This window comes from Podarcis liolepis (genome assembly GCF_965112155.1).
Source record: "Podarcis liolepis genome assembly, chromosome: 6".
Taxonomy (NCBI): domain Eukaryota; kingdom Metazoa; phylum Chordata; class Lepidosauria; order Squamata; family Lacertidae; genus Podarcis; species Podarcis liolepis.
In genome coordinates, this window is record NC_139559.1 from 11,154,667 (window position 1) to 11,181,986 (window position 27,320).

Sequence of the window (27,320 nt, forward strand, 5' to 3'; positions counted from 1 at the left end):
GACCCGTGTGTGGATTTTACAAAGCGGCTTCTTAAAGGCAGAAACAAGAAAGCAAGCGGCAAGTGAGACGAGCGGCTTACAGGTTTCTTGAGGCTGCTAGCCAATGGCTGTCCAGCATGGAACTGTCCACAGAGGAGCTGCTCCTGCTCGGACTCACATCCAGCTCCAGGGTTAGATGCTTGGCTCCACCTTTCGGAGGCAACGCTCCGCTTTCGCCCAAAGGCTAGCCAGACCCTTCGCACGCTGCGCGAGAACCTGCAGCCCCAAATCCCAGCGGAGTTCTTCTCACTTACTCTCCCTTCGTGGTTCTGCCTCTCAGGGAAATAAAAACGCAGCAAGAAGAAAGCAGAGGCAGAGAGGAAAAGAAAAAGGACCCGCCTCCCCACCGGGGGAAAGAACTGGAGACCACAAGACCGAAGGAAGAGAATCTCTGTGTTTTATCATCTCCACGAGAGCTCTTTAGGAAACGAACCGCTGGTGGGATAGGGTCGAGTCATCTTTCGGGGTGCTGCTGAGACTTGTGGGGTGCTGGGTGTGGGTCTACAATGCAGGGGCAGTTGTCGTTGAGTCTGCCCGGCAGGAGCCAAGCCCCGGCAGCAGGTGTGCCGTCCCGCTCCCGGCTGGAGGTGGCTCGGACAGTTCCCACCCGCAGCCTGAGCCGCTGAGCCGCGTGGTGCTGAAATGGACAGCTCCTCGGTGGCTTTGCCCCTGAATGGCTCCGGGAGCCAGGAGAAGGCCGCTGGGGACCAGCTCTCCGGGCGCTTCTCCACCATGTGGACCATCGTCCTGGCCGTCCTCATGGCTTTGTTGATCGTGGCTACGGTCGTTGGCAATGCCTTGGTGATGCTGGCTTTTGTGGTGGACTCCAGTCTGAGGACGCAAAACAATTACTTCCTTCTGAACCTGGCCATCTCCGATTTCCTAGTAGGTAAAGTACCACACCTCGGCTTCACCTCTCTTCCTCCGTGGCTCATACTTTCGTATGCTCGTCTAACCCCATTAGGAAAAGGGATGGCGCGGTGAAGGTCTGGGCAAGATGCCGTGGAGAAGACGCTTAGTTTTATTCTGTAGATCGCTTCTCAGGAGGAATTAGAGGGGAAAGGGGGCCTAAGGGAGACTTTCGCCTGTCCCCCTCCCATTGGGGCACAATTTCAAGTTGCTAAAGATTGTTCTTAGAAAGATTAACTCGTCTGCTTATGCCTTTTAGAGCCAGGAAGTAATTTTCCCAGGCTAAAGCATTTCAAACAGCAGAGAGTCAAATGCAACTATATGTAACGACAAAAGGTGGGCAGGGTTAAGAACTACTCTGGTTATCAAGCCAGTTTTATATAACTAATGTTTTCTTTCCACTGTGGAACCACTACGTAGAAAAATGACACTTTTTCTCCCTTTCATAACTGATGTCTGCCCTGTTGCTTGGAACTAAGACTATTGTAGCATTGTTTTTGGTACAAAATCCCATGAAATGACATAAAGGTAGCCTTATCTGAGATCAAGGGGACTCATTTCCAAGTAAGGGGGATCTGCTTAGGTTTAAAAACTTTGGATTCACTGTGTTGCAGATGGCACTTCCAAGAATATCAAATGTACCTGTATGTATGCCCGAGAACGTATTAAATTTACATTGAAAATTAATCACCCATGAATACATCGGGAGGGGTCAACCACTGCCATAGAAGAGGTCCTAAGGTGTGGATTGGATTCAAAAGAGACATGGAGGGGAACCAGGGCTCAGAGGATATGCACCACAGACCATGTAACTTCCCAATTCCCAATTCCCTCCCACCTTATGCTCCAGGAAGGGTGTAGCAGGTGGTCCCGGGTTCAGTCCCCAGGTGCTGCTGCAAAAGACTAGTCTTGCCTGAAACCCTGGAGAGCCACTGCCGGCCAGTGTAGACAATACTAAGCTAGATGGACCATTGGTCTGACCCAGTCTAAGCCACCTTCTTATGTCCCTCTGTGCTGTAGAGAAGCATGCCATAAACTACTTGCTTTCATTCAGCACATCAGACTTCCAGCCATGGATGACTGGAGGTTTGTACCTGTTTTCTGTGCGCACACAGCTCCTGGGCCCTGCCAGTTTTTGTGAGGATAAAGCACAAAATAGGCTACTCCTATTTTTCTCTAAGTACAAAGGATTCCCCTTTCTCTACCCTTAAAGCATAGGTTCCCAAGGACAGGCAGACATGGACAGCATCCAGCTTTAGAGAGGTACCGTAGCTGCTTCCTCGCATAGTGGTTTACTTGTTGGGTGCTGTTGACTACCTGTTACCATGGCTTCCCTTACTCAGACCTCTATCTATGTATCTATCAATACTGCTCAGAACAAAATCTCAGCGGGGACTACTGTTTCCAGAGGAGCAGGGATGTTAACTTTTGTGGGCTCGTTTTTCAGGGAATGGGGGCAGGCATGGTCATCATACAGAAAATGAAGATACTGGTAGACTGGATATATAATTCTACAGATGGCTGATGAAATTATGCAGATATCCTTGACAGTCAACCCAATATTGTGACTCATTCCTGGGGTGACTTCCAGTATTTCCAGATGTTGGTTGACCATGTATCACCCCCTTTTGCCAACAAAGAGTAATATCTGTCCTCCAACAGCACTCACCTCTCCAGTTTTTTGGGGGGTCAAATCCTGGATTTCACCTTACAGTGGCTAAGAGCAAAGGGGAATCTTTCTGGGCGTTGAGGCACAGTTCCATATGGCTGTGATCATTCTCTAGATGCAAAACCTCTGAAATGCAAATTGATGGATATGCCAGGCAGCCTGGGGGCAAGGGGGATTAAGCAAAGTGGATGTCAGTGTAGATTTCCTACTGATGCCAGACTAGGTAGATGATGTGCCAATATGGATTAAATGCTTTCCAAAAGGGTACAAGGTGGACTAGTCCCTTGCCAAATGATTTGCAAGCAGAAATAAACTCTGAGATTATCCCTCCAGAACAATAAACCTAACCCTCCCCCCTTTTTTTTTTCTTTTTTGCACTGCGGAGTATGATGTTAACAGATACAAAAACAGGATTATGTTTCTACATAGCAGGAACACTATTTTCACTTCATGAAACGTCAGGACTGCTTCAAGAATTTGTCGGAATTTTCCATCCACACACGTCTATTCCTAAATCACATAAAACGTTTTCCTTGTGTGACTGCTGTGCACATGCAAGTATACAATGTGTGAAAACAGTTGTTGGAGTTAGATGGCAAAGTAAATAATTGGTTTTGGCCGCAACCCTGTGCAAACTCGGCTTCACAAATCCCCTTGAGGGAAAATAGGAATCAAGGTGCTATTTCAAAGTTCAGTTGCATGCTGCAGAGTGGACAGAAAGAGTCAGCAAAATTCAAACACACACACACACACACACACACACACACTTTATTTTAAGAATGTGTGTGTTAAAACAACAACCAAAAAAACTATCTTTACTTTCATATTTTTATCCCCTTTTTCAGGAAAACCTTTCAGGCAACCAACAGCAAAGAATAGCATATAACAACAGTATCTTTAAAAATGCAGGAATACAACATTAAGACTGAAATTAAAGCCACCATCTACTAAAAGCTAGGGAAAAGAAAGCCAACACTGTAGCTGCCAAGCGCCTGTTCTTGAGAGATTATTCTACAACTTTGGGTGACACTACTGAAATGGCCCTACCACGGGCCAAAACTCACTTTTTTTCAAAGGCAGGGGTAAAGTAAGAGTCTCTGATGTAGGTCCAAATTAATGGGCAGGTTCACATCAGAGCGGGTGATCCTTTAGAAATGTGTCTTAGGTTATATTTGATGCTACAGAATGAAAGTGAATGAAGGGTGTGTCCCCCCCCCCTTAAATACTAGAGAGAAATGTTTTGAGCAGCCTTCCATCTAACTCCCATGTTATAATCCATGGGTAGGCAAACTAAGGCCCGGGGGCCAGATCCGGCCCAATCGTCTTCTAAATCCAGCCCGCAGACGGTCCGGGAGTAAGCATGTTTTTATATGAGTAGAATGTGTGCTTTTGAGTAGAATGAGTAGAATGGTGACTGGGAGTGGCCGCCGGGACCACATAACACCAGTCCTGAGAGATCTGCATTGGCTCCCAGTACATTTCTGAGCACAATTCAAAGTGCTGGTGCTGACCTTTAAAGCCCTAAATGGACTCGGTCCTGTAAACCTGGAGCGTCTCCACCCCCATCATTCAGCCCTGAGATCCAGCATCGAGGGCCTTCTGGCGGTTCCCTCATTGTGAGAAGTGAGGTTACAGGGAACCAGACAGAGGGCCTTCTCGGTAGTGGCGGCCGCCCTGTGGAACGCCCTCCCTTCAGATGTGAAAGAAATAAGCAGCTATCTTCTTTTTAAAAGACATCTGAAGGCACCCCTGTTTAGGGAAGTTTTTAATATTTAATGCTGTATTGTTTTTAACACTTGATTGGAAGCCGCCCAGAATGGCTGGGGAAACTCAGCCAGATGGGCAGGGTATAAATAATATATTATTATTATTATTATTATTATTATTATTATTATTATTATTATTATTATTATTAAAATGCATGTGTGGGTTATTTGTGGAGCATAGGAATTTCCCCCCAAAAAATATAGTCCAGCCCCCCACAAGGACAGTGGACCGGCCCTCTGCTGAAAATGTTTGCTGACCCATGTTATAAATCAACTGAAGTGTTGGATTGGTCTCCAAGAGCAACTCAATGAATAATGCACTGCAGTAGTCAAATAAGGGCATTGCTGGAGCATGGATTCCACCTATTATCTCTATAGAGGTGTTATCAACATGCATTTCCTTTTTTTTAAGCAAAAGTGTCCTCTGCACGCTACCATTGGCATGTCTACCTAATACAAAGACAGTCCTATTTAGCTGCATATAGGAAAAGTCGCTGGATGTGTAGTGAGCAGACTAGAAATACAATAGTTTGAAACATCATAGCACTGCATCTCACCAGAGACAAGCTCCTGGTTTTACCTGTTTTGTTTGGTTTTTTTTTTTAAAAATCACTTTATGTGTACACTTTCCTTTGAAAATATCAAGCCAGCTTTGTGTTTACTGATAGACCTGATTGTAGCAGAACTTCATCCAATACAACATCTTTCACAGGGCACTCATTTTTTCTCCTCTTCATTTTAGATAAGAAAAGCTTGTGTCCGATAGCACTGCTCTTTCTCTCCAAATCTGGTGCTACCTGAGCATTTGTTGCTCCTGAGACTGACCAGAAGTGCCTGCCTGGCAAAATGTCCTGACATACTCGGGTGATTTAGGAGCACAGGGGATTATTAATAAAAATATTGCTATCATTTCTCCTTGAAAGTAGGACTCTAATCCTTTAATATCCGTAGCCTTTTGCAAACGCAGTCTTCAAGTCTGCCAACTTTCCACTGTTCCTTTTTGCAAATGGCTTTGCAAACATGGGCAAATGAAGTAAGACTCAATCCAGACAAAACAAAGCAGCTGTCAGTTTCTAGGAAAGGGTTGGTTTATTTATTTATAGATCTAAATGTTGAGAGACACCCCCCATCACATAAAATACCAGGGTGGTGCACAACATAATTTAATGCACAAAAAGCATATATATATATATATAAAGTTCTCAAGGAAACAAGACTAGCCATGAGGGTGCCAGCCAAATTTCTGCTGGAAGACTATTCCATAGGGAGGAATTCAACATCATGCTGTTATGATCATTTCATCAACTCTAACAGGAGTGCCAACTTGGCACCACGATTGTGGTTGCCCAGGACCATGGGTGCCATGCAACATGCATGGCCCCAGCAAAGAAATTTGTTGATGCCCTGCCCCATCATGAAGAATTTTGTGGGTGCTTGGGCACCCAGGGCCCCAGGGAGTTGGCACCTATGAACTCTAATGTTTCAGCTTGCCAGATGGAACTACTTCCCTTCTCCCCTTCCTGCATGCTGTTCTGGAGGTTCTCCTGACCCTCCTCAGTTGAGTTGAGTTGAGTTGAGTTGAGTTGAGTTGAGTTGAGTTGAGTTGAGGTGAGTTGAGGGGTGCACAGGACACACAGGATGAAGAGAGGGAAGCTCCATTGCACTAGCAGGACTTGTTGCGCTGGTTCCTGCCTGAGCAACTGTTTTGTTCAATCCGAGCCTGTGAGTTGTATCCATTGCTAGCTGTGATCAGTGTGCACCCATTAGAATAGAATCGTGAAATCATAGTGTTGGAAGGGACCCTGAGGATTGTTCTAGTCCAACTCCCTGCAATGCAGAAATATGCAGCTGTCCCTTACGGGAATCGAACCTGCAACCTTGGTGTTATCAGCACCATGCTCCAACCAACTGAGCAAGCCAGCTGATGCATTAAAAATGACTGAACCTAAGGTGTTCATTAGCATTAGGGGGTCTAATGCTGGGTAGGCCTAGCACTGAATAGAATTCAATAGCATGGGGACTGGCGACACAAAAAGTCCAGCTTCTAGCTGAGGCTAGTCAGGTTTTGGAGACATGAGGCACAACTAGCCATGATAGCTGGACTCCGTTTGCACTGCCAGAGGCAGTATGTCCTTGAACACCATTTTATTGGACTCACAAATGGGTAGAATGCTATTGCACTTAGGAACTGCTTACAGCCTTCACATAGCACGGCTGGCCACTGTGGGAACAGGATATTGGGTTCAGGGTAGATGGGTCATCAGTCTGATCCAGCAGAACATTCCTCCTGTTCTTACAGGCGGTATCCAACTAAGCTTTACTCAGAGTAGATCCACTGAAATTAATGGACCTAACTTAGTCACGTTCATTCATTTCAATGGGTCTACTCTCAATCAAAATTACTTGAATGTCAACCTATGTTTTTAATAGTGTTCCTCCAGATTATCTTGGTGATTGAACTGAGATAATAGGTTTTAGGCAGTCCTTAAGGCACAGCTTTCCAAACTGGGTGTCATGGCATATTAGTGTGTCGGCTGCAGTGTGTAGGAGTGTCACACAAATGCTCCCTGCACTCCTCCTGGGGTTGGAAAGGGGTTAGTTTAAGCTCCGGTTTGCTAGTAAAACTGAATTACTGTGTCATGAAATGATGCACGTCTAAAAAGGGTGTCACCAACATGAAAAGTTCGGAAAGCTCTGCCTTAAGGTATCTGGAACCCAGGCTGTACATGTTTAGGTTTGTAGCCTGTTCTAGATGGTGCTTCACTTCTCTTAAAGGAACAGGCTTATAGCTTGAAGGTGCTCACTTATCTGGTATATTTCCAGGTATATTCAGGTAACTGCTGTGGCAAGCAGTGTCGTTGCACTGTTTCACCAGCTGTGCTCTTTCCTGAAGAAGGCAGACCTGGCCACAATGATACAGGCCTACTTGGACATGTCCAGATTAAATGAATGTAATGCATTCTATATGGGGCTGCCCGTGAGAATGTAGACAAATTTCAGCAGAGTGTTACTGGGTTAGCCTTTGCAGAACACACTGCTTTGATTTAACGCGACTTGGACTGACTTCCAGTTCTTTTCCAGGCACAATTCAATATACAATTGTACCTTAGAAGCTGAATGGAATCTGTTCTGGAAGTCCGTTCGACTTCCAAAACGTTCAGAAACCAAGGTGCAGCTTCCGATTGGCTGCAGGAAGCTCCTGCAGCCAATTGGAAGCCATGCTGGACGTTCAGGTTCCAAAAGAACGTTTGCAAACAGGAACACTCACTTCCGGGTTTGCTGTGTTCGGAAGCCAAAACGTTCGAGTGTCGAGTCGTTTGGCTTCCAAGGTATGACTGTATCAGTTGGGGCCAGGCTCTCTGAAGGACTGTGTATGCCCTTATCAGCCTGCCCACCCACTACTTCAATAATAATAATAATAATAATAATAATAATAATAATAATAATAACAACAACAATAATTTATTATTTATACCCCGCCCATCTGGCTGGGTTTCCCCAGCCACTCTGGGCGGCTTCCAAAAGAATATTAAAATACTGTGATACATCAAACATTAAAAGCTTCCCTAAACAGGGCTGCCTTCAGATGTCTTCTAAAAGTCTGGTAGTTGTTGTTCTCTTTGACATCTGGTGGGAGGGCGTTCCACAGGGCGGGGGCCACTACCGAGAAGGCCCTCTGCCTGGTTCCCTGTAACTTGGCTTCTCGCAGTGAGGGAACCGCCAGAAGGCCCTCGGCGCTGGACCTCAGTGTCCGGGTAGAACGATGGGGGTGGAGATGCTCCTTCAGGTATACTGGACCGAGGCCATTTAGGGCTTTAAAGGTCAGCACCAACACTTTGAATTGTGCTTGGAAACGTACTGGGAGCCAATGCTTTGTGTCCCTCTTCCTTCAAAGACTTGTTCGGCTGGGATGACAAGGGCCAGGCAGAGGGCCACATTTGCTCTCCTGGCCTGATGATCTCCACTCCTGTAAAACAGTGGAAGGGATAAGAGGCAAAATTAGCAGCAACAAGAATAAATTTATGATGATGGAAGGGGATTTAGCAGGAGTCGTCTATGTAACTTCAAGGTATAATCTGGGCATACTTCAAGACAGTATACTCTGTGTGGGGCTCTCTTTGAAGATGGATAAGAAAGTGAAGTTGGCAGTAGCTCATCTTCCACCAGGGTATAAAAACACAGGCAGATTCAGTCAACTCTTTGATGACTGCACTGGCTGTGAACTAGGCTTCAGCCTCAATCTGAAGTATTGGTTGTAAATCAAAATAATTGCTAAATAGCTTGGTTCCAGCTAATGACTAAGGGATGCTTTCTAGTCATGCTGGATACATGGACCCGGAAGCTGTATGCCGGCTCCCTCAGCCAATAAAGTGAGATGAGCGCCGCAACCCCGGAGTCAGCCAAGACTGGACCTAATGGTCAGGGGTCCTTTTACCTTTTTAGGATGATAGGAGTTGTAGTCCAAGGCGTTTGGAGGGCGCAACAGTGTGTGTGTGTGTGTGTGTGTGTGTGTGTGTGTGTGTGAGAGAGAGAGAGAGAGAGAGAGAGAGAGAGAGAGAGAGAGAGAGAGAGAGAGAACCGCTATATCCTTTGCAGTCCTTACTCAGCTTGAAGTTCCCAGAGTACAGTATACACAAGAAGCCCTTTAAAGGTAATATCAAGGCAATATATTTCTGAGAACTCTATCTCAAATGTATTGCTGAATCAAATGATTAGATATGTTTTTCATCCCTGCTAGTGGGGCTTTGTAGAAGCATCTGGCTGGCTATGGAAACAGAATGCTGTTTTAGATGGGCTCTGGGTCCCAGGCAGGAGGGCTCTCTGAAGAGAGAGAGATTCGCTTTAACAATGAGCTAAAACCTTTCATACTACAAATCTTTAATAAAGCAATGTTTCTTGCATAAAACCAAGGTTGTCAAGCATTTGCATATATGCTCCATATCCCCACCCCACCCCACCACCACCCATTGTACTTCTTAGGAAGAAAGCACAGCTTCTATTCTCACTAGATCTCCAAAGGTAACATTTGGAATATCTGCAGCTTTTTAAAAAATAATTTTTTTGTCAGCCTCAACCATAAGTTCCTTTTGTCACAGCTCCACGCCTGTGCCTCTGTAATGGTTGGAGACACTAATTTGACCCCCTATTGATTGGTGAATGCACTAATTATTGCTGTTTCTTCTTTAATCTTATCAGCAATATGAATGATCTGCACACACACCATTTATAATGGTAGCTCCTAAGAAAAGCGGAAAACTTGTCTTATTCTTGCTGTGGCTGCGGCTGCTTTGTCAGCAAGATGAATGATATGCACACGATATTTAAAACGGTGGCTCCCAAGAAAAGCTAGGAACTTGTCTTATCAGTTTTCCTTCTGGCTTCCGTTCATATGTACTATTGGCATGACTCCAATCCAACCAAAGTTAGGCATAACTGACATTGCCATCCTAGCTATGTCTACTCAAAAGTACATGCCACTGAATTTGTTCACTTGAGGGTATGCTCTCAGTATGTACACTCACTGGGAAGAAGCCCCACTGAACAATGTAAGTTCCTGTGAAAACAATGGGACCTCACCCAGTTATGGTTAATAATAATAATAATAATAATAATAATAATAATAATAATAGTATATTTATAACCCACCCATCTGGCTGGGTTTCCCCAGCCACTCTCCCATCAGAATTAAAAGCACAATAAAACATCAAACTTCCCCAGCCACTCTCCCATCAGAATTAAAAGCTCAATAAAACATCAAACATTAAAAACTTCCCTAAATTAATGGGCAGCCTTCAGATGTCTTCTAAAAGTCATATAGTTGTTTATTTCTTTGACCTCTGATGGGAGGGCGTTCCACTGGGCAGGTGCCACTACTGAGAAGGCCCTCTGCCTGGTTCCCTGTAAGCTTACTTCTTGCAGGGAGGGAACCACCAGAAGGCCCTCAGAACTGGACCTCAGTGACCGGGCTGAACAAAGGGGGTGGAGACATTCCTTCAGGTATATCTGGATTGCAGCCCATAATCTGAAGTACTCTTTACTGCAGTATTTGCCCGTGTTGGACAATAATACCTTAACACCTTTTGGACTCCACAGGATACATAGAATCTTATCAGCATGTAGCAAGAGTGTAATAATTTCTCTTGGAGAGATGAAATTAATAACATTCCAAAATATCAGTTACATAATTAACATTAAAAACTGGAACAAACACGGAGAATTGATACAATTTTCCTGGCAAAGCGGTTTGGCTTTTGCTTTGTTGTTAGGATCACAACATGATTAACTTATTAATTGATTCAGTTATAATTAGGCTTCTGACCGTACATAACTACCCATTAATTGCTCTCGTTATTTATGTATTGGCTTCTAAACACTGCATTGGAATGAGTGTGTCTTGTGACTTTTCAAATTATTTATACTATAAACTGTGAGATTGGCACAGTACATATTGTTTGTCTTGCCGACCCTTTTTAAAAGTCTAGATGGGCTTTTTGGGATGAGGCCTATTCCCCAAACCAATTTGTACCAAGGTTGGGAAAGTAATGGCGCCTCAAGACATGTCGTGAAATAATGCTCATGATGCTATCACCTGCAAAAGTTTTAGAGTGGTCACATTGCTTCATTACCAATCAGTGCCTATCCTGTAACTTCCTGCTGAATTCCTGCAATATTTTATATCACAAATGTTCTGGTTCGTTTTTGTTCCACCTTCATTGCTCTATTGTTTTTGTTGTTGTTTAGTCGTTTAGTTGTGTCCGACTCTTCGTGACCCCATGAACCAGAGCACGCCAGGCACTCCTGTCTTCCACTGCCTCCCACAGTTTGGTCAAACCCATGCTGGTAGCTTCGAGAACACTGTCCAACCATCTCGTCCTCTGTCGTCCCCTTCTCCTTGTGCCCTCCATCTTTCCCAACATCAGGGTCTTTTCCAGGGAGTCTTCTCTTCTCATGAGGTGGCCAAAGTATTGGAGCCTCAGCTTCAGGATCTGTCCTTCCAGTGAGCATTCAGGGCTGATTTCCTTCAGAATGGATAGGTCTGATCTTCTTGCAGTCCATGGGACTCCCAAGAGTCTCCTCCAGCACCATAATTCAAAAGCATAAATTGTTTGGTGATCAGCCTTCTTTATGGTCCAGCTCTCACTTCCATACATCACTACTGGGAAAACCATAGTCATTGCTCTATAGCCCATCCAAACAGCAATAATGCAGAAGTATTGGGGGAGCATCACATAACAAACTGAAGCGGAATAAACCCACTAGTAATGCGCTGTTATTGTGTCAAGAACATGTTGCAGAATACAGCTGCAATCTGGAGGTGCCCTAAACGAAAGAGATGAAGAATAGGAAATCACTGTCTTCCCGTTGCAGAATGGCTATATTCGCCGTTCTGTGAAGAAAAGCAGTCAGCCTGATCAGGCCAGAACAGGGGTGGGGGCAGGGGTGCCAACTTGACTAAAATATTGTGGGGGGCAGGTAAGCCCAGCCCCTCATCATCGATCACATGACACGGCACATGCACACAATTTGAATGACAATGTGCACCCACTTTGGGGGAGCCCAGCCCTCTCAAATATTTTAGTGGGGGTGGCCAAAGGGACCTTGCCCCCTGGGAGGTGACTCCTGTGAGTGGAAGGTAGGTGGGCCAATTGGCATGGGTTTATGATTTTAGGGGTGCTGGCGCTGTGGTCTAAACCACAGATCCTAGGGCTTGCCAATCAGAAGGTCGGAGTTCAAATCCCAGTGACAGGGTGAGCTCCTGTAGTAGATAGGTAGCCGTGTTGGTCTGCCATAGTCAAAATAAAAAATTCCTTCCAGTAGCACCTTAAAGACCAACTAAGTTAGTTCTTGGTATGAGCTTTCGTGTGCATGCACACTTCTTCAGATACACTGAAATAGAAGTTGCCAGATCCTTCTATATAGTGAGAAGGTGGGGAGGGGTGTTACTCAGAAGGATGGTGGGAATGGGAGATAGGCAGATAGCTGGGAGAGCCTGTTGACGACTCTTAACGACTGTAATAGGTCTTACAGGAAAAGGCAAGGGGTGGGAAGGTGAGAAATGGTTTAGTTATGTATAGTGAGATAAGAATCCAATGTCTTTGTTAAGCCCAGGTCTTTTCATGGTTTTAAGTTTGGTAATGAGTTGTAATTCAGCAGCTTCTCTTTCCAGTCTATTTCTGAAATTCCTTTGTAGTAAAACAGCTACTTTGAGATCTTGTATAGAATGTCCTGGGAGATTGAAGTGTTCTCCTACTGGTTTCTCTGTTCTGTGATTCTTGATGTCAGATTTATGTCCGTTTATTCTTTGGCGTAAGGTTTGGCCTGTTTGTCCAATATAGAGAGCTGAAGGACACTGTTGGCATTTGATGGCATACACAATGTTAGACGATGAGCAATTAAATAGTCCCGAGATGGTATGTGTGATGTTGTTGGGGCCAGTAATGGTGTTGTCCGGGTGTATGTGGCAGCAAAGTTGGCATCTGGGTTTATTGCAGGCTCTGGTGCCAGTGTCTGTGTTAAGTCTGGTTGTAGTATTATTGTGGGTTAGGAGTTGTTTAAGATTGGGTGGCTGTCTGTAGGCAATGAAAGGTCTTCCTCCCAGAGCTTGAGAAAGAGAACTGTCATTGTCCAGGAGAGGTTGTAGATCTCTGATGATGCGTTGTACTGTTTTAACTTGGGAGCTGTATGTGATGACTAGAGGTGTTCTGTTATTTTCTTTTTTGGGTCTGTCTTGCAGCAAGTTCTCTCTGGGTATCAGTCTGGCTCTGTTGATCTGTTGTCTAACTTCATCTGCTGGGTATTTTAGTTCTGAGAAGGTTTGCTGTAGATCCCTTAGGTGAGAGTCTCTGTCTGTAGAATTGGAACAGATGCGGCTGTAACGTAGTGCCTGGCTATATACAATGGACTGTTTGGTATGTTTGGGATGGTAGCTAGAGGCGTGTAGATATGTTTGTCGGTCAGTTGGTTTGCGGTATAAGGTGGTGTCTATGCAACCATCCTGTATTTTTATAGTAGTGTCCAAAAAATGTATTTCTTGCATAGATTGATTCATTGTAAGGTTGATTGTGGGGTGAAAATCATTAAATTTCTGGTGAAAGGTGTCCAGGGTCTGTTGACCATGTGTCCAGATGATAAAAATATCATCGATGTATCGCAGGTACAAGAGAGGTTTGAGTGGGTAGGAGTTCAGGAAACGTTGTTCTAAATCTGCCATGAAGATGTTGGCATACTGTGGGGCCATGCGGGTGCCCATTGCTGTGCCGCTGATCTGAAGAAACAGGTCATCACCGAATTTGAAGTTGTTGTGGGTAAGGACAAATTGGCAGAGTTTGGTGGCAAGGTCCGCTGTGGTTTTATCTGATATGGTGTTCCTTATGGCTTGTAAACCATCGTTGTGTGGGATGTTGGTGTACAGAGATTCCACATCCATAGTAGCTAGTATAGTGTTGTTGGGAAGATTATTTAAAGATTGTATTTTCCTCAGGGTGAGCTCCTGTTGTTCAGTCCCAGCTCCTGCCCACCTAGCAGTTCAAAAGCATGTCAAAGTGCAAGTAGATAAATAGGTACCACTCTGGCGGGAACGTAAACGGCATTTCCGTGCGCTGCTCTGGTTTGCCAGAAGCGGCTTAGCCATGCTGGCCACATGACCCAGAAGCTGTCTGCGGACAAACCCCTGCTCCCTCGGCCTATAGAGCGAGATGAGCACCGCAGCCCCAGAGTTGTCCGCGACTGGACCTAATGGTCAGGGGTACCTTTGCCTTTACTGCAAGTCTCCCTGGTAGAGGCAAAGAGGGACCCTTTGGCCAAGATTGGTGAAACGACTACATTTCCCACCTAGCCTGGGTCTATAACCAGCTTTGCACAGCCTGAGTCTGTTCTAGTCCCATCCCTGTCCCGTAGGTAAAGGTAAAGGGACCCCTGTCCATTAGGTCCAGTTGTGGCTGACTCTGGGGTTGCGGTGCTCATCTCGCTTTATTGGCCGAGGGAGCTGGCGTACAGCTTCCGGTCCATGTGGCCAGCATGACTAAGCCGCTTGTGGCGAACCAGAGCAGCACATGGAAACACCGTTTACCTTCCCGACAGAGCAGTACCTATTTATCTACTTGCACTTGGATGTGCTTTCGAACTGCTAGGTTGGCAGGAGCAGAGACCGAGTAACGGGAGCTCACCCCGTTGCGGGGATTCGAACCGCCGACCTTCTGATCAGCAAGTCCTAGGTTCTGTGGTTTAACCCACAGCGCCACCCGCGTCCCAACTGTCCTGGTATTTTCCCATTATTCCCTCATAAAAGATAAGACACGACACAGTCTTCTATAAAAGTATAAAAAGAGTTTACTCACATTCTGTTCACATTCGGATCCCAGAAGGCAGACTTAGCTTAGAAAAGTAACATACACTTGGAAACTATCTCATAAGGAGACAGTCCCTTTGTCCTCTCTTGGCTAGAAGCCAAGAGAGCATCTTTGGCTAAGCAGATGTTGCTTCTTTGATAAATGTAGTCAAAGAGAGAGATGGCTGCCCTGCCCTGTGCTTTTGTCGTTACCTGCACAGGTGAGGCCACACCCACCACTAGTCACATGCAGAGAAAGTCTATCTACTTGCACTTGGGTGTGCTTTCAAACTGCTAGGTTGGCAGGAGCATGGACCGAGCAACGGGAGCTCACCCCGTCGCGGGGATTCGAACCGCCAACCTTCTGATTGGCAAGTCCAAGCTCTGTGGTTTAACCCACAGCGCCACCCGCATCCCTCTGTCCCATAGCGCAGGGCTATTAATAGACAGAAAGGCAGTGGAGGAAAACCTTGTGTGGCAGGGGGTGGGGGTGGGGGGGTGCAAAGAATAGCCCAGCAAATGCTATACAGTTTTTCTCGCCAGTCCGTTACAAAATCTTGGGCTTATTCCCCAAAGCGCCGACTCCAAATGTATTTTTAGCTGTGCCCCACTCACCTTCGTTTCTTGTTCTCGCTGCACCGGCACATTTCAGCAGAGATTATCACACAGTGGTGTAGCACATGCTTTGCATTCAGATAGTCAGATTCAATCCACAGCATCTGGTGAAGACCGCTGCCTGAAACCCTGGAAAGGGGCTGCCTGTTCAGAGTAGGCATTTGTGAGCTAGATGAACCAACGGTCTGGTTTGGTAAAAGGTAGTTTCCTCCTGTGTTCAGTTTGCTAATTGTTCATTAGTTCTGCCCACAAGTGAGCCAGGCAAAATAATGGGTGCCTGCATGCTGCTGTTTGCTTTCTGTGGTTCAGTCTGTATGGAAATAATTAGAATGAGATTTAGCAAGACGCTCGCCTTTCACCCCTTCCAGCTCAATGGTTTTCTGTATCGGTATTCTGTGAAATGGGAAATTTGTAATCAGTAGTAGCTGTTCCTGCTGCTGCTGCTGCTGCTATTTTTAATGCTGCCACAAATACATAGACTCTCTGGCCCCTAGTCCCTGGATGATGATCTTCTGTAACCTCCTAATTCTTGAGACAGTCTTATCTTTCTTCCGTAGCCATCAACTCCTGCCCCCAAATAGTACGACTGCACATCGTTCTCTAAACTCTCTATGCATTTCCCTCTCTGCTGCAAACGAGCATCCACTTTCCTAACAGCAGTTTTGGAGACGGTCAACAGTTTGTGACTGATCCATCCCAATCAACATTTGTAATATCGCAGCAACTCATGGAAGGGTTAAGAATCTGATTGGTGAGACAGGCAGCAGGCAGTGGAAGTTTGTGTTGTACAATACATACACTTTGAGCTGTACACAGTCAGTGCCCTGTTCGTGAGGCTAGAATGCAGAAGAGGAACACAAAGCTGTTGTTGGTGTCTGTCTGTCTCGAGAGACAATGGAGTGCACCTCTGGGGGTGAAGTGAAACTGGTGCAATAGCACAAGCCCGGGCAGTGTGTATGGAGGTCCTGAGCCGCCCAGATGACACAACTCCCTTCTTGGCCTTGTTGATGTAATCCAAAGGAAACATAAAATGAACTCTCTCATTTCAGGTGCCTTTTGCATTCCACTTTATGTGCCCTACGTGCTAACTGGTAGGTGGACTTTCGGAAGAAGCTTTTGCAAGCTCTGGCTGGTGGTTGATTATCTGCTGTGCACCACGTCGGTCTTCAACATTGTGCTGATTAGCTATGACAGATTCCTCTCGGTAACAAGAGCGGTGAGTAGTGACTGTGCAAAAGAGTTGATTGTCTCTGATGGATTGCTGCTGTTTGTTTGCCTATTCCCCTCTTAAATTTTGCCCCTGATCCTCTAGCCTTATCACCTGCTTCTCTGAAATCCTGTGTAAAAGAAAAGAAAATGCAAGACTAGGAAGATTTAGGTTTCACAGCATAGGAACATAGGAAGCTGACTTATACTGAATCATAGAATTGTTGAGTTGGAAGGGGCTTTGCGGATCATCTAGTCCAGGCATAGGCAAACTCGGCCCTCCAGATGTTTTGGAACTACAACTCCCATCATCCCTAGCTAACAGGACCAGTGGTCAGGGATGATGGAAGTTGTAGTCCCAAAACATATGGAGGACCGAGTTTGCCTATGCCTGATCTAGTCCGACCCTCTGCAATGGAAGAGTATGTAGCATCGAACTTGCGATCTAGGCTTCATCAGCACCACACTCTAACCAATTGAGCTATCAGGCCAATGGTCCATCTACTTTATTATTGTCTACACTGACAGTCAATGGTTCTCCAGAGTTTTAGGCAGAGGTCTCTCCCAGTTACCTGGAGACACCAGGGATTGAACCTGGGACCTTCGGACAGCAAAGCAAATGTTCTGCCACTAAGCTATGGCCCTTCCCAATGCTGTATCATGCTAGAACCAAACTCACAGGTGCGGCTAGCCGCTGACCAGAGGCAGCTCAGCACAAAGAAAGTTGAGGCCTGAGCCGCAGCAGGGTGGAGCACAGGGACAGATATTCAGGAAGGCAGAAGCCATTCCAAGCCAGGGTCTGAAACTGGCACAGCTAAAGAAGGTTGCAACTGCTAGGGAGTGTGGTGGCCAATATCAGGAGCAGCTGGTACCTTTTGGAGGCATCTAGAATTCCTTTAAAAGGACCTTGCGATTCTAGCCCCTACTGACTGTAGGATAGCCAGCTTCATATAACCAACATGCTTAAGCTTAATTAATGCACAAAGGGGTTAAAACTATAGAATAAGCTGTCATGCCAGCCTTAGTTCATCTTAAGAGGGACTAGATAATCAAGCCTTCGTTCCCCCCCAGAGAAGCTCAATGTGTGAGGATGTCTGAACTGGTTGCTCCAAGCTCAGACCGCATGGCTCTCACAAGCCACTCTTGAGTTCCTATAGCAACAATTAGGGATTTCCACCACTTTGTAATAAAATCAAGTTTTACTGCTTATGCAGCTTTTCTGACTGGTGTGTGGAAAAGCACATGAAACTGACCTTTGAAGCGTTTGTAAGGAAACCATTTTTATCTTACCAAACGTGTGGTGTTTTTCCTATTCTGGGAGATGAGGAAAGTTTGGGAACTGACAAGGGCATATTTGAAGGTTCTAACAGCCTATATTTCCATGCTTTGCTTTGCTGTATATTTTGTGGTTTTAAATCTCTGCTGGAGTTCTCTCACCAAAGAGAATGTGGCCCAGGCTTGGATCTTGGCACCCAGAAATTCTCCTTTGTATTTATACCTATTTTTTCCCCCTTGCAGTCAGAGGACATCTGTTTAAAGGACAATTGTTGGAACAGAGCAGAAAGTGTCCTGCGCATCAATGCTGTAACTTTCTTTCCTATTCCAAGCATACCATACATTTAAAGCAAACTGGGAACTGCAGTTTGCTAAGTGCGCTGGGAATTGTAGCTCTGTGAAGAGTAAATTACAGTCACCAAGATTCTTTGGGGGAGGCTATAGCTATTCAGATACTATAAATGCACTTTAAATATGTGGTGTGGGTGAGACTGTAGGAAGATCACTTTCAGAAATATTTGCTTGATGTCGTCTGCCCACTTGTGTGCACAGAATACTGAATTCTTGCTACCCGACACTTGATTAAAGCTAGCAGCAGCAAAACAAGCGACTGGTCAATGGTAATGATGCATAATTATCACTGTCTATACTTTTCTGCATCTCATTTCCTCCTGACCTCACTGCTTACCATTCTTGCTCCCCAACCCCATGTTTAAAGATACCTACAACTCAGGACAATGCAACATGGATATGATGAAACGGACTGTAGTCCATGGAAACGTAAAGCCATAACCTGTGTTCGTCTTTAAGGTGCCGCAAGAATTTCTGCTATCATCTTACAACAGACTAGCATTGCTACCTTTCTGGAAATGCAATCAATCAATCAATCAATCAATCAATCAATCAATCAATCAATATACAGCTCTGTACTTAAAGTGCAAAGTTTTGTGATCGATTATAAATGTTTGTATTTCCCCCTCTTTTTTGGTACATATATTTACACACACAAAAATGCAGATACCTGGGTGGTGGGGCGGGGGGGGGAGGAGTACATCTGAGAGTGACAAATAATGAAATTGGACTTTGTATGCATAGAACCATAGAGAAAGTCCTACCCCCTGATCACAAACCTTCCGTCATGGCTGCCTTTCATTTGAAAGCCATTGTTGCGCATTCTACATGCTATCTTCCTGTTTTCAAAATTTTCAACACAGTCATGGGGACTAGAAAGTTACTCTTAAAACTCCCAAAAGCTAGCACTAGCAGTATTACCAGAGGGAGAGAACTGGATTTTGTGCAAGAACCCAGATTTCATCCTTTTGCTGCAGAAAAACCTTTCAATGGCAATGATAGCTAAGTGGGTAGGTAGCATGTCAAAATAAAACTAAAAAGAAGGAGGAGGAAAATAGGAGAGTGGTGTAGCTGAAACTTTTCTTTGTAATAGGTTATCAGAGCTGTGATGGAGCGAAAGAGGATGGAAGATTTAAAATACTAAAAATGGCATTTACGAAGGGTTGCTGTGTACATGTTGCCAACTCCATTTTCCCACCAGGTGACAAGCAGAGATAAACCACATATAAAACTAGGGGCTACACAGAGCGGCAGAGCAAGGCGATCAGGCGTCTGCCAGCCAGGGCAGGACGCTCTGTGGGGACTCCGAGGAGTCTGCTTGCCTCCTCCCTACAGCTGAGGGTCATGCAGCGGGTGGACCCTTTGAGACAGAAGAGATGTGTGGCCCTGCAGTGAGTGCCACCCGGCATTTTGTCACCCCCCTCAGTGGTGACACCCGGGGCGGCCCGCCTCTACTGCACCCCCCTTCCTCCGTCCCTGGCTATGCAGCAGTGAAATATGTGATCAATTGCCTGCCTTTCACTAGTTGTTATTGTTATGGTTGCATGCCATCCCAACCTGAAAGAGCGTCTCCACCCCCCATCGGTCTGCCCAGACACTGAGGTCCAGCGCCAAGGGCATGAGGTTACAGGGAACCAGGCAGAGGGCCTTTTTGGTAGTGGTGCCTGTCCTGTGGAACACCCTCCCACCAGATGTCAAGGAGAAAAACAACTACCAGACTTTTGGAAGACATCTGAAGGCAGCCCTGTTTAGGGAAGCTTTTAATGTTTAACAGACTACTGTATTTTAATACTTTGTTGGAAGCCGCCCAGAGTGGCTGGGGAAACCCAGCCAGATGGGTGGGGTATAAATAATAAATTATTATTATATATATTATTATTAACCTCCGAGCTGCGTGAGATTCCAGGGGTTTCCAGGCACTTCCCCAGGTTTTGGTTTCCTTGGAATGAGGGAGAACGGAGACTGTGGTCTTTTTAAGATATGTGGTTCATTTACACATATATACAACCTGAGCCTACGGCGGAGGGGTTCACAGCGTCAACACCCCAGGAGCACTTTGTTTCTGCCATAGCTGCAGCCTTGGATTCAAACAGAAATCAGACATTGCTCCATCTCTCTCTAGTTTGTTGCTTTGCCTCTGCGTAGCTCACATCACTGCAATTCTCTGCCCTGTCTGTAGAGGGAGGGGAGTCCCCATCCACTTGCCGTCTCGTGCCGAACCCCTTAATCCCCCATCACCTCACCAGGAAGCTGTCTTGGCTATTCCAGGAATTAGAAGTCTTGCTGAATCCAGAGATTAGAGAGGTCTGGCATATAGTTTAACATAGGGTTACCAGACATCCCCGGTTCCCAGGGACAGTCCCCAGATTTGCAAATCTGTCCCCGGACAAATTGTGTTCCCAGAATGCCCCCAGATTTGCAAATCTGTCCCTGGGAAACGTGGCAGTGGAAGCCTCAGCAGCCCGGAGCCAGCCTGGTAGCGCAGTTGGCTCTGGCTGGCTTCAGGAGCTGCTCACTGCCACTGCCACCGCTGAAGGGGAACCGGGGATGTCCGGCGGTACAGATCTCCTGCCCCCTTCCCCCTTTGTTTTGACAGATCAGGGGAGGCTCGGGAGTCGCGGGCGGACAGCTGTTGCCCAGGAGGGGCGCAAGGCATGCGGTTTCTCTGCCAGGCAAGGTGCAAAGCCCTTCTTTCGCACCCTGTGAAACATAAATGCACAGTTCTTTAAAAAAAAACTGGGCAACGGCAGCCTGTCCGCAACTCCCAAGCCTCCCCCGATCAGTTGCCTATAGTAACCATAGTTTAACACACCAAACTCATATCATCATTCCATGTTTTTCATTTATGATATGCTTCTCTGCGCTAATTAGAAATTTTAGGCAGTTGGTTAGGCTGAGAAAGTGTGTTTTAGCCCATGAATGAAAACGTGTGTGGTTCAGATTTGGGTTTCCTCCATCCAAGGCTGGCATTTAAATCACTGCACCCCATTGGCAAATCAAACCATTGGTCTATCTAGGTCACTATTGTCCCTACACTGACCCTCAGCAGCTCTCAAGCAGGGAATCTTTCCCAGTCGTACCTAGAGACGGGGATTGAACCTGGAACCTTCTGCTCGTGAAGCAATTGCTCTTCCACAGAGCTATCACCCTTCTCCCCCTAAATGCCAGTTCAGGTATTATGCTGAAGCAAACCTCCAAGTGTTCCCCCCAACAGGCCCAGTCAATCAGGGCATACTTATATATGACATGTTTACAGACATGTATTTATATTAGGGGAAACTACTCCTGACTTTAATTAAGCTTTGCATCTAGAATGCAGGCTTATTAAACATGCAAATTGCTTTATCCAGGGATTGGGAAGCTGAGCAGCATCAGGACTGCAGCGAGCACAGAGGGGAAATTGAACCATCTTATGGTTCTAGGCAAAAACATTCATGCCACGCTAGCATTTGCAGTGAGAAGAAATCCCTGCGAAGTCAGGGCAGAGCCCGCCATCATTTTCCTGCACACTCAGGAGCTTGGGGAGTTGCCTTGTAGTGAGTTAAACCATTGGCCCATCCAGTTCAATATTGTTGGCACTGACTGGGAGAAACTCTCCAGGGTTTCTGGCAAGGGACATTTCCCTAGAGAGCTCAGTCAGTAGAACACAAGGCTCTTAATCCCAGGGCCGCAGGTTCAAATGCCACGTTGGGTGAAAGATTCTTGCATTGCAGGGGGTTGGACTAGATGATCCCCATGGACCCTTACAACTCTAAAATTCAATACTTCTATCTGGAGATGTGGAGGATAGAATCTGGGACCGTCTGCATGCAAGACAGGAGCTCTATCACATACCGCACAAGTGTCCCGTTATAAGCGAGACATGCTGAATCACAGAAGACTCATTGGATCCTGGAATGTCCCATTTTTGGGGTCCGGTGAAACAGAAGATGCTCACTCTGGTGCAAGTCATCAGGGTCAGGTCAGAGTGCTGAGACAGAAGGGGTTCTGGTGTGATCCTGCTGCCGACTGCTGGAGCACTAGACCGGAAGCTGCGCCCCTCCTGGCATACCAATTTTGGGGATGAAAACGAGGCTAAAGAGCCTCCCTGCACACAAAAATCCACTCTATCCTTCTCCTGCCCAGGTTCTATCAACCAAAAAATATGCTATTTTTCAGTTGCTAGCCTAGTGGAAGGAAGCATTCACTTTTAAAATGTCCATCTTAATCCATTAGCGTGTGGTTGTCTAAGGCCAAAGAAATCACTTCCATTAGCCCAAGTCTCTCCTACCTTTCGCTCATCCCCTTTCATTGCTGCTCACAGCGGTAAGTCTGGGAAAAGCAGATAGATAAAGCTGGCCATTAACATAAGTAGCTAATCTGCACGTAACAACAAGGCTTTTAATAGGAAAGTTCGGTGGGGAAACATCAGCAGATGCACTTAAAAGAATGTGTCCTCGCCTGTTTCTTTTGTTTGCCTTAGATCACATAACACAAGTGAAAATTGCGTGTTAGTCTTATGCAGCAAAAAGAATTATGGTGGGTGGAATTCAACATGGTGCCAGGTGAAAGGATCCCTCCTCACCTCCCGTCCCTTGTCCCACCTGGTGTTCTGGGGCTTCTCCCAACACACACACACAGCGAGCCAACTTCAGGGGGCATGGGGAGGAAATGAGAGAGGGAAAGTCCCATTGTGTAAGTGGAAGTTCCCACTCAGGGCTTTTGCTGATGGGACTCACTAGATTAATACCACCCAGAGAGTCCTGTGGAACCTTAAAAACCAACAATATGTACCGTATTTTTTGCTCTATAACACACATAGAGCACATTTTGTGCTCTATAACACACTCTATAACACATTTTTTGCTCTATAACACACACATAGTTTTTAGAGGAGGAAAACAAGGGGGGGAAATTCTGAATGAAACAGTGGGTGTATCATTTTTGTGCTTCATGCTGTGGCCACAGACATGTGATTTGACGGTGAGTTTGCAAAAATCCTGAGAATCCATGTGGATCTGTGCTTTGTAACCACGTTTTTGCACCATTGCGGCCCCAGGCAACAGTGGGTGCGTGATTTTTTTTTGTGCAGGCTGTAGCCATGGACATGCTATGTGATCTGATGGTGAATTTGGGGTGACCCAATGCAAAGATCCTGAGGATCCATGTGGATCCATGCTTAGTAACCACGTTTTAAGTGTGGAGGGAAGGAAAAACACAGAAGGGACAAGGAGCACGAGAGGGGTGTGCAGAGAAGCAGCTGGCTAACAATGCAGAAGAGGGGTTTAACAGGAGGGAGGAAAGGAAGGCAAAAGTTTCCCCCCACTCACCCAAGCCAGCCCTCTCTCTCTCTCTCCCACCTGCATGTTTTCCGGCTGCCTGCGAGTCCCTAGAATGCTGGACGCAGCAGCAGCAGCACCGGAGGAGGAGGTGGTAGCTGTCAGTTGTGCTCCTAGCCAACGGAACCTGAGCCGGGTGGGCTGGAGCCTGCACGCAGTGTGACTAGGAAGGAATTAGAAGGAACGATGTGATCCTTTCCTTTCCTTTCCCCTCTGCTTGCCAGGAGGGCAGGGGATTTCCCTGCTCTTTGTTGTGTTTGAGCAAACACAGCAACCGAAAACAGAAGAGGGTGGGCAGTAAGACCCTGAGGCAGAATGCAGGAAAGCAGCAGCTTCCTCTCTGCAGCCTTCCCTCCTCCACGCGATCTGATTTTTGCCTCTGCACTCGGGCCAGTCGGCTCCAGGGACCACACATTCGCTCAATAACACGCACAGACATTTCCCCTTACTTTTTAGGAGAAAAAATGTGCGTGTTATAGAGAGAAAAATACGGTATTATGTATTATGGTGAAAGCTTTTGTGGATTACAGTTCTCTTCATCAGATGCACGATGTGTTTTCCTGAGCCGCAGATATATATGTGGAATGCACTCCCTGCTGAAATACAAGAGACCGCCATCTGTATTGGCATTCTGTGGGCTTCTGAAAACACACCTGTTTACACAGGCGTTCCCTTGATCTAGCCACTTCCCTGTTTTACTTGCTTTTCTATTTTCATGGGATTGTTTTATTGCACATTTTTAATTATGGATGTCTATGCCAACATAACTCCCTCATCCTGGCTTAACCTGGGCTATGCTGGTAGAATTTAAGCCAACTGAATTTACACCCGCATAAGTTCCCCAAAAGGGCTGCATTCTGGAGGCAAGACAGGGCAAGAAAAGCCAAGCATTTCCTTATTTTTAACTGCAAAATCTCTTTGAGGACCTGTGATGATAAGGATCATCATGGCCCAAGATAAACTCAAATGGCAGCACTAATATTCATTTCATTTAGCACGATGCATTTCAGCACATGAGATAATGAACAAATTGATGGAGCGTCAAAAAAAACAAAACCCACCTTCAAATATTAATATATGATATGTAGCAGGTTGAGAGACTAAAAGCCTTTTTATGCTTTTCACACTAATGATATAACTAGCATTGCTTTTATGCAAATGCATTGAACATTTCTTTCTTTTTTTAAGTACAGAACATGTTCCAGAAATTCTGAGAATACTGCATAGCACACTAAAACAGCTCTTCTTTTAAGCCATTTGTTCTGTCCTGATGATCATGCAAACCTCCAGTGCTAATATGCCCCAGATGCTCTTGATGGGTTTACACTCCCTCTGAAGGAGTGGGTATGTAGCTTGGAGGGAACTTCTGGGTCCTTTGCTGTCGGTTGAGGTTCAGGTGGCCTCAGTAGTGCAGAGTGCCTTCAATCACCTACAGCTGCTGGCCCAGATGTGCCCCCATCTGGGCAGGGATAGCCTAACTTCTGTCATTTATGCTCTGGTAACCTCTGGCTTAGATTACTGCACCACAATAAATGTGGTGCTGCCTCTGAGTAACAGCATAGCTGTCAACCTTCCCCTTTTTTGTGGGAAATTCCCTTATTCCAGCACCGTTTCCCGCTGCTTCCCACTGCTATCCCGGATTGTTAGATATCCCGTAGACTGTCCCCGGGACAGGTGAGGCTGCTGATCCCTTATTTTCAAATCTGAAAGTAGACAGCTATGGAGTACAGTTCAGAAACTTCAGCTGGTGCAGAATTCAGCAGCCAGCTTGCTCACCAGAGCAAGATGATTTGAGCAGATTACGCTGATCCTGGCCCCACTGCACTGGCTGCCAATTAGTTCCCGGGCCCAATTCAAAGTGCTGGTTTTGAACTATAAAGCCTTAAACAGCACAGGACTGCAATAATTCAAGGACCATATGAACCAACCCAGACCCTGCAATCATCATCTGAGGCCCTTCTTCATGTCCTTCGTGAACTTCTCCTCCTTTCAGAATTTTGAACGGCTGACCTGAAATTTCTCAGAAAAGTTTCCTGATAATGTTGAAGCCCCTCCCAATACAATGCCTGTGGTTGCAATGATACCCTAGAGCTCTTCTGTTGTTGCCCCCAAAGCCTCTCATCCACCCCACTCACTGCCCCATTAACCATGAGATGAAGAAGTTACCCTTTTCTCCCTTGAGAAGTACCGTATTTTTTGCACCATAACACTCACTTTTTTCCTCCTAGAAAGTAAGGGGAAATGTCTGTGCGTGTTATGGAGGGAATGCCTACGGGTGGCATGCCTACGGATTTTCCTCCTCTAAAAACTATGTGTGTGTTATGGTCGGGTGCGTGTTATAGAGCGAAAAATACGGTACATATTGCTGAAGGAGGAAGTTGGGAGAGAGACACTCTGTCCCACTTCCTCTTTTGGCTCTATGTGCTTTTCAAGGTTCAGACTCCTACTACTGGGTCTGACTTTTATACAGATCACTTGGGAAAGTGAAGTGTGTGCCTGCTTGCTTCCTCTTGCTGTGCCTTGGGTGGGGCTAGTCCAGGAGAGACAGGCGAGAAGTGGTACCCACAGCACTTGTTCCAAAATCCAAGTGCGCCCATGTGCCTGAAAAGGTTGGTGATCTAAAGAAAACAACTGCATGTTCTCCCTTTACAGGTGTCCTACAGAGCTCAGCAAGGAGACACCAAGCAAGCCGTGTTCAAGATGGCGATGGTGTGGGTATTAGCCTTCCTGCTCTATGGACCTGCGATTATCAGCTGGGAGTACATATCCGGCCGAAGCATCATACCCGACGGGGAATGCTACGCTGAGTTTTTCTACAACTGGTATTTCCTCATCACAGCCTCCACCATCGAGTTTTTCACCCCATTCATCAGCGTGGCCTTTTTCAACTTGAGCATTTACCTGAACATCCAGAGGCGCACCAAAGCCCGCTTGGATGTGGTGCATGAGGCTCAGAACCAGAACTTTGTGGAGGAGATCGAAATGAGCCCTGAAGCCCAGCTCTCCATGAAATGCTGCAAGTGGGAGCAGAGAGATCTGGCAGAAACTCTGGGTGTCCCAAAATGGGACGCCCAAGAAGAAAGCAGCAAAGAGAGTACGAATGTCAAGTATTCGAGCACAGAGAGCTCTGGGTTTACCGGCAGCAAAGCAAAGCTTTTCATCAAAAAGAACTACAAACACTCAACATCTACTCTTTCTCTAGAGAAACGGATGAAGGTGGCTTCCCAGAACATGAGCCAACGTTTTAGGCTCACCAGAGACAAGAAGGTAGCCAAATCTCTGGCCGTTATAGTGGGGATTTTTGGCCTCTGCTGGGCACCGTACACACTTCTCATGATTATCCGAGCTGCATGTCACGGTCACTGTGTCCCCGAGTACTGGTATGAGACCTCCTTCTGGCTTCTGTGGGTCAATTCTGCCATCAACCCTGTCCTTTACCCTCTCTGCCACCACAGCTTCCGGAGAGCTTTTGTTAAACTCTTGTGCCCCAAGAAACTCAAGATCCAGCCTCACAGTTCCCTCCAGAAATGTTGGAAGTAACTAGTTTCAATTCATTGTAGGCTAGAAAGGATACTTTCTGCCCTATTGCTCTGCAGGAGTTTGCTTCTTTTGAGAGGTGTTGCTTTTGAGAGGTGTTGAGCTGCTGTCCAGGGCTAGGAACCTACCAGGGTTATATAGCCTGTAGGACAGGGATGGGTAACCTGTGGCACCAAGGATGGGGAGGAAATTTTATTCCGGTTACATTTAAAGGCAAACCTAATTCACACTTTCCAAAGCAATAGGAGAACTGAAACACAGCCACCATTTGAAATTCACTTCTGCAAATGACAGTTCTCTGGCCAAGT

General features: G+C 46.0%; 1 protein-coding gene across 1 annotated transcript; it reads left to right on the plus strand.

Annotated features, from left to right (window-relative positions):
• On the plus strand, positions 1 to 27,320 carry HRH3 (histamine receptor H3). Its single transcript, XM_083508697.1, has 3 exons — positions 1 to 928; positions 16,375 to 16,541; positions 26,128 to 27,320. Exons 1-3 carry the CDS (start codon positions 682 to 684, stop codon positions 27,013 to 27,015), a joined length of 1,302 nt encoding a protein of 433 aa, XP_083364823.1. The 5' UTR covers positions 1 to 681; the 3' UTR covers positions 27,016 to 27,320.

Excerpts from the sequence above, each read along its gene's own strand:
- HRH3 (XM_083508697.1), top strand. The coding sequence starts at position 682 with ATGGACAGCTCCTCGGTGGCTTTGCCCCTGAATGGCTCCGGGAGCCAG. Across the intron at positions 929-16,374 it reads CATCTCCGATTTCCTAGTAG|GTGCCTTTTGCATTCCACTT; the intron begins GTAAAGTACCAC and ends CTCTCATTTCAG. Across the intron at positions 16,542-26,127 it reads TCCTCTCGGTAACAAGAGCG|GTGTCCTACAGAGCTCAGCA; the intron begins GTGAGTAGTGAC and ends CTCCCTTTACAG.